The sequence below is a fragment of the Gopherus evgoodei genome, chromosome 2, assembly GCF_007399415.2.
Source record: "Gopherus evgoodei ecotype Sinaloan lineage chromosome 2, rGopEvg1_v1.p, whole genome shotgun sequence".
Lineage (NCBI taxonomy): Eukaryota > Metazoa > Chordata > Testudines > Testudinidae > Gopherus > Gopherus evgoodei.
This window is the reverse complement of record NC_044323.1, coordinates 87,496,239-87,515,618: the sequence shown is the minus strand read 5'-3', so window position 1 is coordinate 87,515,618 and position 19,380 is coordinate 87,496,239. Positions and strand designations below refer to the sequence as shown.

The 19,380-nt window shown below is 41.4% G+C and overlaps 1 protein-coding gene across 2 annotated transcripts in view; it reads right to left on the bottom strand.

Moving 5' to 3' along the window:
• MLH1 (mutL homolog 1) overlaps positions 1–19,380 on the bottom strand; it is a 37,519-nt gene that overhangs the window by 6,303 nt on the left and 11,836 nt on the right. For both annotated transcript variants that reach the window (XM_030551282.1, XM_030551283.1), the window contains 7 exons: positions 17,724–17,812; positions 13,140–13,252; positions 11,357–11,450; positions 9,962–10,115; positions 8,422–8,783; positions 5,476–5,624; positions 1,288–1,396 (listed from right to left, as the gene is read on the bottom strand). In XM_030551282.1, the coding sequence (XP_030407142.1) occupies positions 1,288–1,396; positions 5,476–5,624; positions 8,422–8,783; positions 9,962–10,115; positions 11,357–11,450; positions 13,140–13,252; positions 17,724–17,812 (1,070 nt within the window). The remainder of the gene's footprint in view (positions 1–1,287; positions 1,397–5,475; positions 5,625–8,421; positions 8,784–9,961; positions 10,116–11,356; positions 11,451–13,139; positions 13,253–17,723; positions 17,813–19,380) is intronic.

The window sequence follows — 19,380 nt, the reverse complement described above, 5'->3', positions numbered from 1 at the left end:
ACAAAGCAACCATTGCTGTGGAATGCTGTGAGAGAAAGAGGTAGCATGCTGACATCCTCTCAGCCCCCCCAAAACCCACTCTCCCCCCCCCCACACACACACACCACACTCCCTTGACACACTCCACCCCACCCCCCATTTGAAAAGCACATTGCAGCCAGCTGCATGCTGGGATAGCTACCACAATGCACTGCTCTCTGTGACCATTGCAAGAGTTGCTAATGTGGCCATGCTAGTGAGCTTGCATCTGTCAGTGTGGACAGATTGTAGCGCTTTTCCTACTGCAGTCTACGAAGGCTGGTTTAACTCAAAGCGCTCTACATCTGTGAGTGTAGCCATGCCCTAAGTGTGTACACTTTGGGAGTTACACCGCAGAAAGCTGCTTTACTGCACAGTAACTTGCCAGTGTAGACAAAGCCTTAGCTGCAGAATTAACCTTATTACAGCCTGTTAGAGCTCTAGTACACCGATGTGTTAGGATTTTGTGGCTTGTCTACATAAACATTTAGTTCAGCCTTGTGGTGCTTTAATTACCCATGTGGAGCCTGCTGATGCAGATTAACAGTTCGTTAATGCACTCAAATCTCCCATTTCAACGAGGACTAGACCAAAGCACTCTAAAAAATACTACGTATAATCAGATCAGCACACTGCAGGGTAGGTTTACACCCTATCTTGCCAAGAACTAAATGCTGGTGTAGACAAACCCTTACTCTCTCACCTGTGTGGTGTTAGTCTGGGAGAAAAGGACTGATTCTGTGCTGATAAAAGACAGTACATAACTTGATACCTCAAGGCAGTTGGGCCTAGATTTGGCAGTTGTTTTTTATAGGTTTACACATCGATTTGCATTGTCCCTATATTCTGCAGGCTCTGTAATCATGCACAGAACTGATTTTAGAAGTATTAGCTTCTTTGACGTTTCAATAATTTAGTTATTCAAATGAATGGTATATTTAAGTGTGATGTAGAATCAAACTCCTTTCATCCTCTGGGTTTTTAGTCAGTGGGCCACAACATGGTAAAGTGCATTTTAATTACATAGCAGCAGCCTATAAATTTTGCAGGATCAATACAAAAAATTAAGATAGATTAAAAATTTGAGGCCTTTAACACTTCAGTGCTCTTCAAATCACCAATTTGGCTAGATTTCAAAAGCAGCATTCACCATGCCTTTGTACCTCATTTCTATTATTTCTTTCATTCTTATTTTTCACTGCTCAGTTGTGTTCACCAGTTATTTCAACTGTTGACAACACATCTAACAGTATGAATCAGTGTGTTTACCTGAGTTGTGTGGTATTGAGAAGATACAGCTTTGTCTGGTATTGTGCCAGGGCCCACTGTGGACTAACACAACCAACAAACGAGTGATCACGTAGCATCTCCTGAAGACCTGGAATAATATATCTAACAACATGAGGTCATACAAATTCCCCTGAGCCCAGATCTGCAATAGTCTGCATAGTATCTTGATTATTCAAGTTGTGAAAATCTCAAACTACTACTTGAATCACACTTCAGTCCAAAATAAACAAGTTCTAAAAACTATCAAGGAAATTCTAAACACTCCAATAGTTTGATCCTAAAATAGATAAACACAATGTATGACTGAGAAAGTTTATATTTCATTCAAACCATGAGTGAAAACAATTTGTAAAAATCTTGAATATTTTACTTGGATTTTATCATGTTTTACTGGAGAAGTTCCTGGCTGGAAAAGATTAATAAATACCAAACATGCCTAAAAGAAAGTTGGTGATGCAAAAGAAACCCTCCAGAGTAAAATCAGATTTAAGAATTGACCCTGCTGTTGTTCCTATTCAGGCTATACTCCCCACTGATACCAAGTATATATGCAGATCAGGGTTCTTAGCTTTTTATTTGCTTTCCCAGAAGAAATTTCTGTCCTCATTGTTTAGAAAAAGGGAGCTTATAATAAAAAGTGAGACTCTTCAAATGAAGCTCCGTTCCACCCATTCTATTAAAAAGGCCTACTGTTACATTCTTCTAGCTTCTTCCCAAGGGTAACACAAAATGGAACAGTTGCTCAAATTCTGACTGCTAACATTCTGGGAAGTTTTTTGGTGACTACAGAATAGCTGCAACTGCAATGCCTTCATATGTAAGTACTGAGCGGGTGAACTAGATACATCAGGATATGGAATTTTGCATTCAGTACTAACAGCCACTGAGGAGTTTCAAGGAGAACATCATTAAACCTTTTGATTGCTAGGAGTCAAGATTTCTTAGCCTTAGCAGCCAATGTAGGTACCTGTAGATGCAGGCCTACTTAACTGTGGAATTTCCCTGAATCTTGTTACCAACCAATTAAAATTAACTAGACAAAAAGTGTCATGCCATATGATTTCCAATACTTAGACCAGCTTAATAGGATTGGAATGTTTGAATGGATGCCACTCCTATTGCAGTTAAATCTCACTAATAAAAAAGGATTGTGCTGTGCAGAAGATGCAGAGTGAAACACCATCTGAGAGGAAACTGCCCTAAGAATTTGCAAGCTGGGAACAGTATTTTACCTGTCACAGTGAAATCCTTATATAAGTAAGGGCATGGCTACACTTGCGAGTTAGAACGCATTAAAACAGCCCAGTGCACTCTCATGACCCATCCACGCTGGCAAGGCACGTGAAGCGCTCTGACTCCGTGGCTAGAGCGCTCCTGGTACTCCACCTCGGCGAGAGGAATAACGTTTGATGCGCCCCTGCTGGAGCGCCCCAGTGTCAGTATGGACGCCCTGGTCTGTTAATGCGCTCTGATTGGCCTCTAGCAGTGTCCCACAATGCCTGTTCTAGCCACTCTGCTCATCAGTTTGAACTCTACTGCCCTGTCCTCAGGTGACCAACCATAAGACCCGCCCTTTATATTCTCTGGGAATTTTGAAAATCCCCTTCCTGTTTGTTCAGCCAGGCGTGAAGTGCTCTCAGCGAATCTTTCCAGGTGACCATGCCTTTACGCACCAGGCGATCCCCAGTATGGAGCAATGGCAAGGTGCTGGACCTCATCAGTGTTTAGGGGGAGGAAGCTGTCCAGTTCCAGCTGCACTCCAGCCATAGGAATTACGATACCTTCGGGCAGATATCAAGGGACATGATAGAAAGGGGCCAGGACTGGGACGCACTGCAGTGCGGGATTAAAGTGAAGGACTGCAGAATGCCTACCGTAAATCGCATGAGGCAAACAGCTGCTCCAGTGCTGCCCCCACGACCTGCCGTTTTTACAAAGAACTGGACGTGATATTTGGGGGTGACCCTACCTGCACTTCAGAACCCAGTCCAACAAGGCATGTTCAAATTCAGCCTCCAGGTGTTGAGCCTCCAAGGGTCCATGACTGAGTGAATCTTTCACCCTTCCCTTCACAAATGTTATGGAGGATACAGCACGCGGATAAAACCGTGGGGATGTTGTCATCGGCCAGGTCCAGCTTCCCATACAGACAGTGCCTTTTAAATGGCCAAAAGCGCACTCCACAGTCATTCTGCACTGACTCAGCCTGTTGTTGAACCGCTCCTTGCTGCTGTCAAGGCTCCCTGTGTAGGGTTTCCTGAGCCTCGGCATTAAAGGGTAAGCGAGGTCTCCAAGGATCACAATGGGCATTTCGACTTACCCTACAGTGATCTTCTGGTCTGAGAAAGAAGTCCTGGCTTGCAGCTTCCTGGACAGGCCAGTGTTCCAAAAGATGCATGTGTCATGCACCTTTCCGGACCAGCCTGCGTTAATGTCAATGAAGTGCCCATGGTGATCCACAAGCACCTGGAGAATCATAAAGAAATAGCCCTTCTGATTAATGTACTCGAAGGCTAGGTGGGCTGGTGCCAGAATTGGAATATGCATCCCATCTATCGCCCCTCCGGAGTTAGGGAAACCCATTTGTGCAAAGCCAGCTACAATGTCATGCACATTACTTAGAGTCACGGTTCTTCTGAGCAGGATTAATGGTCCTCCAAACGTGCATCAACACGATTCCAGCAGTCGACTTCCCCACTCCAAAGTGATTAGCAACCGATTGGTCACTGTCTGGAGTTGCCAGCTCCCAGATTGCAATAGCCACCCGCTTCTCCACCAGCAGGGCAGCGCTCAGTCTCATATTCTTGTGCCACAGGGTGGGGGCGAGCTCATCACACAGTCCCATGAAGGTGGATTTTCTCATCCGAAAGTTCTGCGGCCACTGCTCGTCATGCCAGACTTGCATGACGATGTGATCCCACTACTCAGTGCTTGTTTCATGAGCCCAAAAACGCCATTCCACGGTGGAGAGCATGTCCATGAATACCACACGCAATCTTGTATCGTATGCGTTACTAGAGTCGATATCGGAGTCCTCACTGTCACTTTGGATCTTAAGGAATAACTCGACTGCCAAACGTGATGTGCTGGCTAGACTCGTCAGCATATTCCTCAGCAGTTCGGGCTACATTCCCACAGACTGAAAGGTAAGACAGAGCGCACAATACAAAAAACGCTGAAAGATGTCGCCAATTGTGGACGGAAGCAAAGGGATTGCTCAGATGCGAAGTGATGCATCACGGGGAGTTTGGACAGGACTCAGAATGCCCCGCACCTCCTGCCCTCTTCCCACAAGTCACAGTGCCAGAATAGGAAGAGATGCTCTGTGGGATAGCTGCCCACAATGCACTGCTTCCAATGCTGCTGCAAGTGCCGCAAATGTGGCCTCGCCAGCGTGCTTGCAGCTGTCAATGTGGACAGACTGCAGCACTTTCCCTACTGCACTCTCCAAAGGCTAGTTTAACTCAAAGCGTTCTACATTTGCAAGTGTAAGCATGCCCTAAGTGACACAGGGAAAGTGGTTCCCCTTTCCTCATTCAAATAAAAATGCCATGCACAAGCTACAGCAATTTAATTAATCTGTCCCATCATTGTTTCCATTATAAATCTATTTAAAGAAAGAAAAAATATATGTCTTATTGTTTTACAGAAGTTCCATTGTTTAAGAAACCTCACTTTGTCCCTGTGTCCAGAGCAAATAAACACAGAACCTTGGTATTTAGACTGCAATTTTGCAGGCTGTTCATCTATGGGGTAAGTTATTACCTGTATTTGGAATGGAAAAAAGTCTTACATGTTAGTGCATTTTGTTTAGTAATGTGGTTTAATATGCAGGCTCACGAAAGGCTAAACCAGCCCTTAGATATGAAGTGCGCACCTCTCTTGTTTAAGTGGAAAATGTCTGCAGAAGCTGGTTGTCATGGTTTTAAAAACTTAATACAAATTTTGCTCAGACAGTTGGATTAATTCAATACTGATCTGGTTTAGCAGGTCAATCTGCAAGCTAAGAAACATGAACAAGATACATAGCAAGAGCTCCAGCAAACTTTCTTTTGTAACAGAAACAGGCTTCTTGTACCACTTTTATAAAATTATCTTAAGTAATCCAAGCAATCCTGTTTAACTGTCAGAAGAATAACCATCTTGAGGAACAAGTGGCTTGCATACTTGCATGTGCTTGGCTACTAATTTCCTCTTGCAGAGTCAATACACTGGTTAGGTTAATAATCCTTCTCTTAGGGGTACAGGCAGCAGTCATTCCTTTTCTAGTACCATCTTCTTCCATTTCCACATCAGAGCCTGTCCACTGTCTCTTTCTGCAATACAGAGACAAAGAGGAAATATTTTCTATTCTCATTAGAATAATATACAAGTATATACTCAGCAGTGAAGTGTGATAACCCTACATTAAACAGCAATCAGGAAACCCAGCTAGCTCCAAAAAGTTTCAAAGGAGAGATTGTTTTGTTTAATTTCCAAAGCACTGTTTGACAAAACAGGGCAACTGTCAAAGCTATTTAGGGATCCTTATTACTAATCACATTGGACAAATCAACTGTTTAAAGGCCCAACTCAGCACCCGTTAAATTCAACAGGAGTTAGACCAGGCCCTAAAGGAGATATCACAAAAGATCCTGCCTGTTCCTTAACTACATTTGAGTTTCTTCAATATAATGAAAAATAATCTCTCCCACTGGTAGCTCTGGACAAATTGTCAGAGCAGCTCCAGTTGACCAACACTACCAGGGCTTCCCCTGACTGGCTGCTCCGGGGATCCTCTTTTAAGAGCTTTGCATATAGTTAAATAGCCTCAGGTTAGATGATCTTTTCCAGAGAATGCGCGCAAGACTGGAGAAGGAACACTGTGTAACCTCCCTGCACATTGCGTTTCCCTCTGTACTTAATCCTCCATAGGTGAACATAATGGATTACGATTCATACATGATCGCCTTAAATAAAACAAACCGTATTTACTTTTCATCATTTACACTGTTAGTTTCCCTTATATTCATCTCTTACCTTGGAGAATGGTCATTGTCACTTTCTGATCCTCCAGCAGAAGCACAAGGATTGTGTTATTGTTTAATAAAGAGTTTAATTCCTCTGTGAAAGTTCACGACAATATTTGTTCATATTTGGTTTTACAGCTTTCCTGATCCCGTTTTCTTAAACAACAAACAAAAAAAAAACACCCCCCCCCCCCCAAAAAAAAAACTTGACAGCATACCTGCATAAACAGCAGGATGAATTGATTTAAATCACTTATTTTAACCATGATTCAAATTAACAACCAGAAAACCTTGATTTGAATAATCAATAGTAATTATTTTGCATTTGTACATTTTAGTTATTTTCACAAAGAAAAGCTGATTCTCATTGGTTGATAACTATTAAATCATGTTGATTTGCAACTAATTACACTAAAATTGGTGCTGCTTTTTGCTAACCAGGAGGATGCACTATACCTATTACCATTTATTTAAGCAACTATAAAACATAATAAAATTTAGACTCTGAATAAATGTAAGTTATCTTTTATGGTGAGTGATACTTCTCTTATTTACTAGATATTAGTTTGTTTTACTTGCCATTTGTAACAAACTATTTGGATGGAAATTCAATTATAAATGTACAAAAAGAGCATTTAATTTTTCTTAAATGTGCTGGATGAAAAAGTCTGTTTCTTATAAAACTAATGAATTTACTAAACAAAAGTAGTATCAACTGTGGTAAGATGAGGCCTTGAAACATAAACCCTTATCAGAGGCCTAGTATGAGGCCTGAACTAAAGTAATGGTCAAGACTTTGCTAACATAAAGCAAAGTTAAGCTGTGAGTCAGAGGCAGGCCCTGCTCACAGAAGCTGGCAAGGGAAGGGCTGATACTGCTAAAAGAGTCATACCTAAAAGGTACTGGAGACCAGATATCAGAACATTCACATACTTGTACACTCCACTCAGATAATAAGGAACAGGCTGGCCCATCCCAATGACAGGGCCAAAAGGGTAATATGATGGATAGAGTTGTTTTGTTCGAACCAACATGTACAAGGTGAGAGGCAGCACCTTACTATGTAGAGGGGTTGTACCTTGCTACATAGAGGGGTTGCATCTCAATACATCAGGAGTGATGTGTAACTTGTTTGTACCTGTGTATAAGAATGCATCCCTGGGGCGGTGTCTCTGTCCGGCCTAGGGGGCAGTGGAAAGTCCCTCCACTAACTGAGCCGAGTCTATTGTCAGGGAGCACGTAAGTACTAGCTAGCCACACCTTAGCAGCACCTTGGACTTCTATGCCAAGGAGCTGGAGATGGTGTTTCTCTTTGACAATAAACCTAGCCGATGTGCCTTCATACCTTACTAGAGTCTGTGGTCATTGGGGATTCTCTCGGTGTCTGCTGTGTCAGCTATCTGTGCAGAGCTGGGACAGCACACAGAGGAAACACACGCATACAGCCGATTGATATCAACATTGAACAGAGCAGAGCACCACACCGGTAGCATCTGACATCATCAACTATAGCCAGTGAACTGAACTAACTGCTTCTCATCACCATATCCATCAAGATTTTAAAACTAGCAGATCTCATCCTCTCACATCTAGTTTTTATTCATAGACTGAAGAGGGAAAAGAGCTCTCCTGATTTTTCAAATGCAACTGGTTTCTTAGCTTCAAATGAACTACTTGTTGAATTGAACTAGTTGAACAAACTAAAATTGAGAAAATACTGTTTAGACCTGCAGAAAATTTTACTGTTGTCAAAAGCTGGTTTAGCACTTCAACAACTCTGATTCCAGGTGCTTAGCAAGTGACTACCACCAGTTAAGTGCTCTGACTTTCTTTAAAAACTTGGCAACAAGCAGGCACTGCTAAATTTTTTTTGTATTTAATTTAAAAAATTTAAACAGATCATCATTTGAGGCCTTAACATAAGTTGTCAATTTAAAATGTAATTTTCAATGGGTTTACTTCTTAAAATTAAACATTTAATACAAAACTTAAAAAATCTGATTTAAATTAAAAAAGAATTTTTTAAAAAATTTAAAAAACATCAATTTTTATCCATTCTGATAAAAAGACAACAATACAACTATCCAGCATAGATCATCTTTACCTAGTAGGGACTGTTTCAGGAGTCAGCCTTCCACTTTCCTTCTGCCCCTCTGGTGTCATCACTGAATCCCTCTGTGCAGCAACCACTGTATCAAAGTCACTGAGATCTTCCATTTCAGTATCCTGCTGTCTGGATCTGCCATCAGAAACTTCTGTACCACCGTCTAGGGTCAGCGCTGTATGCCCTGTACTCAAGGGTTTGTTTATAGGCTGAAGGAAAGCATCCAGCTTCTGGTCTCGGGAATCTGTGCGGACCATCTGGTGGGCATAGACTTTATCACCTGTTCCTTTAGCTGTGAAAGAGGAGCTTGCTACTGATTTAACAACCTCAGTGGAAGAGCATTCAACTCCTGGGATCAAAGTCTTCATTGCAAAAATGGGGGAGGGAGAGGAGAGGAGAAATTCAGCATCGTCAGGAGATTGTACATGCCTATTTACCCTTATATATTTGGCCCCTTAAATATCATTTAAGCCCAATTTAAGGCCTTAAATGGGGCCTGGGCCCCTCTGCATTGGGTGAATTTCACCTGAATGAAATCTTTATGGTTAAGAAATTGTTTATCTTTAAATGTTCTGAAGATGGAATCCCCTGTGTGTATTATAAAAAATATGAACATGAAAAAGAATTAAAATTATTATTCTATAGATACTATTTTACAATACTCTACTTGCGTAAGAATTATAATCATAGAAATATAATCCAATCACTTTTTAAACATGTTTTTATTTGCTTGTTTATTATAATAAACAGAGTTTTATCCCAACAATGCTATACTATATTTGGTATTAGTCCTGCCTGGTATTAGAAAAAAACCCCTAATCTATGTGTGTGTGTTTATTAGGTTATATAGTTATTTTGTATTTATCTAAAATATAATATTTTGAAACTAACAAATTTATGCAAAACCAAAAATTGGTAGTGTTAAATAAATATATAATTCTACTTACTTAAATAAGTTGGTATTTAATTATAAACCTAAATATTAAATTGAACAAATGTATAACAGTAAATCCATTAATTTAATATACTGTAAAAGATTAAACATGAATAAGAGTCCATTTTAAAGTCACCCTTCGGTCTTAAAATATCTTATCTTGTTATTTATAAACCCAAGATAACTGACTGAAAGATAAAGAAAAATGTTTTTCCTTATTTTTTTCAGTTTGTTTTCATTGTGCTTTTGACAGCACTTTGTGTACAATCATTTCCATTGTTTATATAGGTCTTTCACGCAGAAACAAGACAGAAAAAAAAAAAATGGCAAGGAGACTTAAAGTCAACGTACCTGAAATTACTTTTAACTTCCTTCCTCCGCCCACTCCCCACCAACTGACTAGATTTGAATTAGGTAGTGTCACTTTAAAAAATAAATGTTGGCGAACACACTTCATAAATGGACAGCACAGCTCTCAAGAGACAATCCACAGTACAATAGGAGTATCTGGCCCAGGCTAGATTCTAATCTTGAACTTAGAATACTTGCTACCACAGGCTATCAACACAGTGAAGACTTGTCGTCTCTTAATAGTTATATTCTCACCTGGGTGAAGTACATCCTTGAAGAGTTAGAGCCCAGTAATTTGCTCTCTATATGTTGCTGCACACACTCTAGGATACTGTCTTCATGAAGAAAATGGACTTCATGCTTTGTAGGATGCACATTCACATCTACATTCTGAGGGGCTATTTCCAGGCTGCAAAACATTTTAAAGGAAAACTAACCTAAAAATATTCCACTGATGGAGGAGTGTGTGAATATGCTCAGCACAAGATGCGTCAGAACTGAGGTCATAAGTCTACCCTAGGCAGCTAAAATGGGCCTGCAAAACTAATGGTATTGAAGTTGGAGTCTTACTTGTTTTGATACTTAGATATCTATTAAATACTAAGAGGCTTGATTCAAAACCCATTTATTTCCATTTACTTTGGATCAGCCCATTAATGAACTAATTTTATTATATGATATTTCTAAAAGATGTTTTGAAGCTAAGTAACTTTTTCAGTGGACACATGTAACACTCACCACTAGCCACCTCTTTATGACAAGGCCTGGCATATAAAAGCCCCTCACTGGGCTAACGCAGCTGCTGAAGGTCACTCCAGAACTTTGGTGTTTTCTCCGTCAGGTAACTCACCTATCCGGCCAGATCACAGTCCTTAGTCACACTTGTCCCAACTAAAGTTCAATACTATCTTTTAACAAAAACAAAAAAATTTCATCCTCTCTGCGACTCTTCAACCAGTCTTTGGTTCTCCAAGGTCTTTTCCAGGCCTGCATTCCTGAAAAGCTTGCTTCACTAAGGACTGTCCAAGAGACTTCTGCGTCCCTGCTATCTCTTAGCAAGAAGAGAGGCAGATAGATTGAGTTTTGGATAGAACAAATGAGTGTTCCCTATTGCTCTTGCTGTGGAAAAGGTCAGAGAGCCTGATTTTTAGTGCTGAAAACCCACAAATCCAACAGACTGCAGCTGGAGTTGTGTATGCTCAACACTTCTGAAAAATCAAACCTTTTCTTTAGTGTTTTGGATTTGCTAGTCTATAAAGGATGAAAGAAACACACTTTCAGTTACCACATGCTTGGGACTAAATGGTTCCATGCTGTAGCTTAAAGCCCACCTTAGCTTTGTTCATCCCTTTTATCTAGCTATTGATGACTCTGACTCTGGCTAGCCCTAAAAGACAGGCATTAGAGGTTAAGGGCTTGTCTACACTACTGCTTAAGTCAATGTAACTTAGGTCACTCAAAGGTGTGAAAAAACACATCGCTGAGTGATGTAAGTTAAATAGATATAAAGCACTGTCTACACTGTGCAATGTCAGCGGGAGACGCTGTCCTGTCAACACAGCACATCTTCACCAGATGTGCTACATTAGTGCAGTTGCACCAATGCAGCAGGATAGTAAAGACAAGCCCTAAGACTTTTTATTACTCTACCTTAAGTACAGGAATGGATGTGTACTTTTCGGCAAATAAGCAGCATATACAGTTTCTATAGCTTTCCGCAAAGCAGTTGACTCCACCAGTCGATCTGGAATGAAGAATAAAAGCGGGACAACCATGGGAAAGCATTCTGTGACACTCTGTCCAAACTGCACATTTAAAACACACTATATGGTGCATAAGTTCTCCCTTGTACCCAAAACTTCATGCTGTACAAGAGTCTGAAGTTTTTTTCCCAGTAACATCTATTACATTGTGTCTAAGCACTGATACAAATCTACGGTAGTTAAAAATTGCTCCATAAGGTATTTTGCTCACTTTCCATTTACTATTCCATCCTTGCTCTTCCCTAGTTCTCTTAGGATATGGTCAGTTTCCCTTCCTTTTTTCCCCCTTCATATAATTTGTTTAACCTACGTTACAAACAACAATAACATTTTCAAGATTATTTCAGTTTTAATAATCAGACTTCCTTTTCATCATTCAATGTAGTCAGGGTCTAAGTTTCACTTTCCAATTCTCAAGCAGTAGCATATTCAGCTGTGTGCCTGGAGAGCCTAAATGGGATCCCACAAGTTAAAGGCAAACATATGAAATACTTTTCACTTCAGTGACCTTCATGCAGCAGGTCATCGAATGTTATGAGTTCCCTAAAGCTTTCTTCTGAAAGCAATCTTCTTGATGACCATACACATGACTTTATGAGAGGATCAACACAAGAGTTACAAGAGTTCTGACCTTTTTGCAATGTGATGTTTTTGGAGAACACTGCCAGAGCTAATCTTATGAGAAACTAGCCTGCAGCACAAACAAGGGTACTCAGATAAAGCAGTTGTCACTTAGCCTGGATGACATTCTGTCCATATTCAGGTGCAAGGAGATAAGAAAGCTATCTTCCCTTAGTGACCAGAACAAGGAACAGTTTAATCCTTGTGCGAGACAGGAATAAAACCTATTCCCCTGCTCTGGCCAGGCCTGGATTAAGATATAGGCACTGTAGGCTTATGTTTAAGGCACCAGTTCCTAGAATCACATGATAATATCAGAATTTCTTCTTTTTTTTAAAAAGTAAGTTTATGGGTAGAAGTAAAGCCTCAAAACATGCTTTGAGCAACTGACACAGTGATAGAAACAATAATTCAGAACTGCCCCATGCATCTTAATGCAGTGTTAACGCCACAATCCATTACCCTAAGTGGCCCTGCCAACATTATCCCAGAACAGGATTCTGTGTATGACAGGAGGAGAAAAGTGCAGTAGGCCTAATCTGCCCGCTCACTCCAGCAGATAAACTTCAGTTCAGGAGTAAGTATTTAGGGAAGCCTCCCTGTTGCTGTGAGGGGCAGGGGAATAGGGGGCAGAAGGGACACCTAAGGAAGGATGGCCCCTGCTCCCACTCCTGGGAGAAGGAGGTGGCCCCATGCCTCTACCTGTCTGGGTGGAGAAGGTTATGGCAAGTAGGGGTAGGGAGAGCCACAGAGAACTCTTATCATGGTACGTACGAATTACTGTAGGCTGGACCTGGCTCCAGCCACTCTATAACACTCCAGACCACAAAACACTGCAGACAGGTAAACATTTGGTTTGACTTCAACTTCCCTGCTTACTACAAGATCTCACCAATGACAGAATTTAGCCCTTATGTGATTTTCAAAAAGGTGCATGTTCAAAGCCTTGATGCTGCTGTTCTTTAGAAAGAAATGGATGTACAATCTGCTAAAAATTTTGCAAAAAGAAACAACGCATATACAAACTATACAAGTTTCTTTGCACTTACGATTTATGAAGAGTAAAAACATGCATTTCTTCATTGAGTAGTTTGCATTCGTTATGTAGCCTTTCATTTTAAAGGCCAGCTTTCCATCTTCACAGCCCACATCTATCAGTTCTCTATAGACAGTTTTTATTTTGAAAGAGAATACATGAAAATATGCAGTGCTGTGCAAAGGTTTTATTGACATGCATTTAAGATAGTTACATTACCAGCAAGTAGAAATACACCATTATGAATCTGGTTATATAGAGAGACAAGGTGGGTAAGGTAATATCTTTTATTGGACCAACTTCTTTTGGCAAGAGAGAACTTTCAAGCTTACACAGAACTATTCTTCAAGTCTGGGAAATGTATTCAGAGTGTCAAAGCTAAACATAAGGCGGAGCAGACTGTTTAGGAAGTGTAGTCAGATATCCACCCCAACACACCACCAAATTCATGCTCCATTTTATCCTCACCCATAACAATTTTACATTCAACACCACACACTTTGTCCAAACCATGGGAACAGCCACGGGTACTAGGATGGCTACCCAACATACTAACCTCTTCATGGGCCACCTTGAGGAAAAATTTCTGGACAAATGCATCACAAATCCAATGATACACCTCAGATACGTAGATGATATTTTTATCCTGTGGAGAGATGACCTAAACTCCCTCAGATTTCCACCACAACAACTACTACCCATTCACTAAACTCCCACAATAGCATCCATTTCCTGGAAAACATGATCCACTTCAACAATGGAACCCTACAGAAATCTATATACAAGAAACACACAGATCATCATACCCACCTTCACAGATCCAGTAAACACTCCAAACACACCAAAAATCTGTTATCTGCAGCCAGGCACACAGAGACCACAGAATATACACCTTGACAGGCTTAGAACCGCCTTCACTAAAGAAGGACACTCCAACAGAGAAGCAAATTCCATCATAGAATGGGCCAAATAGCTTGAGAAAACCTGCTTCATTACAGAAATAAACCCCTCTCTGACTGCACATCCCTAGTTGTCACCTCACACCCCACACTGAAACCCATATAGGGTATCAAACAATAACAACCCATATTCTATGAGGACCATGTAAAGAAATAAATCTTTCCTGAAATCCCTCTTTTGCACTTCAAACAACTCCTCAACCTCATCATCAGAAGCAAGTTCCACACAGACCATGACACACCAACTCAAAGCAGCACCAGACCCTGTCAGAACAACAGATGCAAAACCTGTAGACATATCTCCAATGCTATAATGATCAACATCTTCCACAATATATCTTTCAAGATCCATGGGTCCTGCACATTCCTTTCACAACGTGTGGTATATCATCCAATGCACTAAATGCCCCAATAGTTAAGAGCCCTGCGTGGATACAAAATTTAGATCCACAGATATCCACATCCATGGACATAAATCAGTATCTGCAGAGCTGCAGGGGTCTACCAGGAACCAACAGTGGCAAAAACAGAGCTCCCAGGAGCCAGTGCCCTGTGCTGGCAGCTCCTCCAGCATGGCTGTACCGCCCCAGCCATGCCCACTGCACTAGCATGACCAGGGACAGCTAACGGTGAGTCTGGTGCCCACCCAAGTAGATGGGAGCAACTGCCAGCACACGGCGCTGGCTCCTGGAAGCAGCAGCCTGCCAGGCTGCTGTTTTTGCTGCTGTGGTTCCCAGTAGAGCCCTGCAGCTCTGCGGATACCGATTTGCGTCACAGATATAAATTTTGTATCCACGCAGGTCTCTACCAATAGCAACTATGTCAGTGAAACCAGACAATCACTACATTCTCAAATGAATTCTCACAGAATAATGATAAACGACAACCACCACATCACCTGTGGGAGAACAGTTTTCACAAAATGATCACTATCTCTGTCCTCTCAGTCCTTAGTCTCAAAGGAAATCTGTACAACACATTCAAAAGATGAGCCTGAGAGCTTAAATTCATAACTTTTAGTGTCTAGCAAAAACATGGACTCAATAGAGACAATGAATTTATAGCTTATTACAACAATCTATAACCCACTCACACCCCACACAACTGCAATCCTCACCCCCTTCCTTTTGCCCTTGTGACTGGAGGGGTGTTACTGAGCCACTTCAGCTTGAATGGTCCTTTGAAATACGTGTTCACTCCTTACACTAATCAATCTGTTCCATCTTGTATTTAACTGTGACACTCCGAGTACCTTTCGAAGACCTGAAGAAGACTTCTGTGTAAGCTCAAAAGCTTGTCTCACAATAGAAGTTGGTCCAACAAGAGATTATCTCACTCACCTTGTCTTTCTAATATCCTGGGACCAACATGGCTACAACAACTCTGCTATGACAAAAGTGCAGATGTTTTGTTTCTGTGATAATTACCGAATATGAGAATCCTTTTAAAGAGTTTTAAATTTTTTTGTTGGTACATAAAATTCTGTTACTCATACAAATAACGAAGCCAAGTAGTCTTATTTACCATGTACCCTCAAACTGATAGTAAAATTAGAAAGAAAAATTTCAAAGCCTCTACAAATTATCCAGAGTAGCTTTTCAATAAATTAACATGCCACACAACCACAGGATATTGGACTATCAAGGACTAGGAATGACTGTTACATCATCACTGGCAACCATGAATTTCAGTACTCTCAAGGTTTAAGGCACATGTTACTAGCATTGAGAGACCAAGAGAGACTTTAAAATTGTCACTGGCTCCATAAGCGATTATTATTACTTTTCCTGAAACTATGACCTACATACCTTTTCAATCTCCACTTTTACCTGATCTGCATTAAGGAGTGGGATGCTGGTAGAGAGTGGAGAGTGCTTAACATTTCCCCTGGTCAGTGCAGACAGGTCTTAACTATATTAGTCTCCGTCACAGTTTGTAAAACTCTTGTAAGCCCAGTTAGATCCTATTTACATTGGCCAAGGAAATCCTATTAAGCCTAGGTAATTTATCAGTATAACTCCCTAGAAAGGAGTTAATGTGATTTTTGAAGTCACACAGTCAGTTCCATTCCTTAGCTGTAACTTCTAATGTTAGTAACAGAATCAAACTGACCTTCCTATCAGTGTTGGCAGGAGCCCAACAGTGTTGGTAGCAGCCCAACAGTGTTGGCAGCAAAGCATTCTGCAAAACTGTTCTATGAAATGTATGCAGTTAAGCATTTTATGGGAGTGATTCTTCCTACAACTACTGTTGAGATTTTCTGGCGTAGGAGATATTTTTTAACCTCTTTCTTGTGATTTGTTCAATGAAAGCTCTCATTCGAATTTACAGTCACTGTACAAAAATCAAATTTAAGATTTCAGAAAAGCATATTTAAAGGAATTACTAGTTCTAACAAGTAAGGTGTAAAAGAAGGAAATACTGAGATTCACCAGTGTAGGAGGTGGCTACGCACTTCTAGAAGATATTGGGCCAAACTGTCCTCCAGATCAGTGTTTAGAAGATTCCCTCCAGGTACAGACAGTTCCCTTTCTGCACATTGAGGGGAAGATCAGACACTTATGTGGCAATATTCCTAATTCCCCGACCCTGTTTTTGGATACATGAAAGACCCTTCTGTGAGTTAGAGAGAGCTGTGCAATGTGCATCATTCTTTCCCAGAGGTTTCCCTAGTTATTCTGGGGCCCTATGCAGTGCCACCATGGGAAAGGGGGGCAGCCCTCCATGGGGGGCAGGGGAGGAAGTTGGAACTAGCTTTGGGGGGAAGAGGGAAACTGCTCCCCCGTACTCAGCGGTGGAGCGGCTGGGGCCAAGTTGCTGCACTTCCTACCACCGCTGAGTGCAGGCCCAGCCCTGCAGCACTCCTCAGAGAAGTGGTGGCAGAGCAGGAGTGGGAAGAGGCGGGGCTGAGGAAGAGGCAGAGTGGGAAGAGTCAGGGTAGGGCAGAACAGGTGTGGGGGCTTTGGGGAAGGGTGGAGTCGGGGCAGGGCAGGGGCCCTGGGGAAGAGGTGAAGCTGGGGCTGGAGCAGCACACAGCTGCGCAGGGCACCAGGAAACTGGATGACAGTCCTGTTCTTTCCCCATCTTCATTAAACCTGAAGGGAATTTGCTGAAGAGTTAATACAGTCTAAGGCCTCTTCACTGTGGAACTCTTCTTGGGAAGCTCAGTGGCTACTAAAGATATGTCCATACAGCAAACAAACACCCCTGGCTGGCCTGTACCAGGCAACTCAGGCTAGCAGACCTAGGGCTGCGGCTGCTTCATTGCTGTGTAGATTTCGAACTGGAGTCTAGACTCTAGGATCCTCCCACCTTTCAGGGTACTAGAGCCCAATCCCGATCCCCAGCGCGAGCCCAGCAGCCTACACAGCAATGAAAAGCCCCAGCCAGAACCCCATGAGCCCGAGTCAGCCATCACAAGCCAGCTGCAGATTTTTCTCAGCTGTGCAGTAAAACCCTACATTATTTTATCTTAACTTAAATAGTGTAGTATGCTGATTCAATAACTACATTCATATGCACCATACTACTATGAAATACTCTGATCATCACAGAGATTTTGGGTCTTTTTAATTATTTATTTTAAATAGAGCTACAAAATAAGATTTCATTTAAAAACAACTTTATGGTCAACATACCTGCTAACAGCATTTCCAAAAATGGACCTAATATTGTCCACTGTTGTGGCATTAGATAGAGTTCTAACATCTGCCACTGTATCACCTTGCTAAAAATAAAAGAGAAAAGAAATTAGTGTCACTGTGTTTACAAATACAATTATTATTGAAGTTTTAGAAATCGAGTCAATAACTGCAAGACATTTTCTATTGAGTTTGCAAAAAAGTATGGGACACAAACTCAGTTTTTGTTTTGCCTGAAGTTTTTTTTTTTTTGGGAGAGGAGGGGGTTGGTCGTTTTTTGCTTTTTTAAAAAGTCTGTAGATATTTATGCAAAGAGGAGATTAAGTCAAGTGTACACTAGAAACTTTTTCTGGCTTAACATGATTGGATAGGCATATGCTGGCAAAACCCTTAGGGTACACAGATATACCAGCAAGAAAATGCTTAGTAGGCATAGCTTATTTCACTTGCCTAACCAGTACATAGTCACTTTGTCAGTATAAACTGCAGCTATCCTAGGAGAGTATTGCACGTATAGCTATAACGGCAACATTGAAGTGCCTGAATGTGTGGTAGCAAGATATGGGGATAGTGGGCAACAGCTCCAGGTGCAAGTTTGAAGAGTGACATGAGTGGTCTATTCATGAGAAAACTTCTATCGAATGCAAGAAATGTGGTTTATTCATTTGCCAAACACACAATATTTTAACAGCATTAAAGTCTTTAGGTAAGTGTGACAAAGTTCTGTCCTTGACTCCGTGGGTCCTGTGTTTCCTGGCGGATTTCACTAGCCTCAGAGGCTCACTGTGACTCTCCACAGCAGCTTCCACTCAATATCTCCTTCACCGTTACCTCAGGGCCTCCTTCCTTACACCTAATATGGATTTGTACTGCTTTGTTTCTCCAACAGCGCCACTCCCTCCTATAGCTCCTGATACCCACACCTCACTGACTAACCGGGAGGCTTTTAACTAGTTCCAGCCAGCCCTTGATTGGCTTCAGGTGTCCCAATCAATGTAGCTATCTCCACTGCTTTCTAGAAGGCTCTCAATTGGCTCCAGGTGTCTTGATTAACCTGGAGCAACTGCCATTTTGTTACCATGGTACCAGGGATTTGTTTAGCCTGGGGCTAACATACCTGTTCCTCACTACTTTACTATAGCCATCTGGCCTTGCCCCATCACATAACATTTTCAAACAGGTAACTTTTTCAAAAGGTGACCTAGGTACTTAGAAGCTTAAATCCCACTGAAAGTCAAGCCTTATTGAAAGTGATGGGAGTTAGGCTTCTACGTGCCTATATGACTTTTTAAAAAAGGGTTTGGGGCTCCTAAGTCACTTAGGTGCTTTTGGTTACTTTTTATTTTGCTTGAAAATGATAGAGAGAGAAGCATAAGTGCTTGGTCCAAAATAGCCTGAATTTGATGACCTTCTGGGCATACTGTAAAAGAGAAAGGCAAGAGCATGTTTCCAAGACAACGCAGATCTGGAAAGGAGCTTTTCAGTCATTGGCTGGCTGGCTGGCTAACTAACCTAGCTAGGCTAACCAAGCTGAGTTTTGCTCTTATCTGAATGTTTGCTTTTTAAACACTGTTGGTGCTATGTTGTAACATTAATTGTCCAGGTAACTACAGCCTTTATTCAAGGGTCTCTCTCATTATTTAAATATAAATAA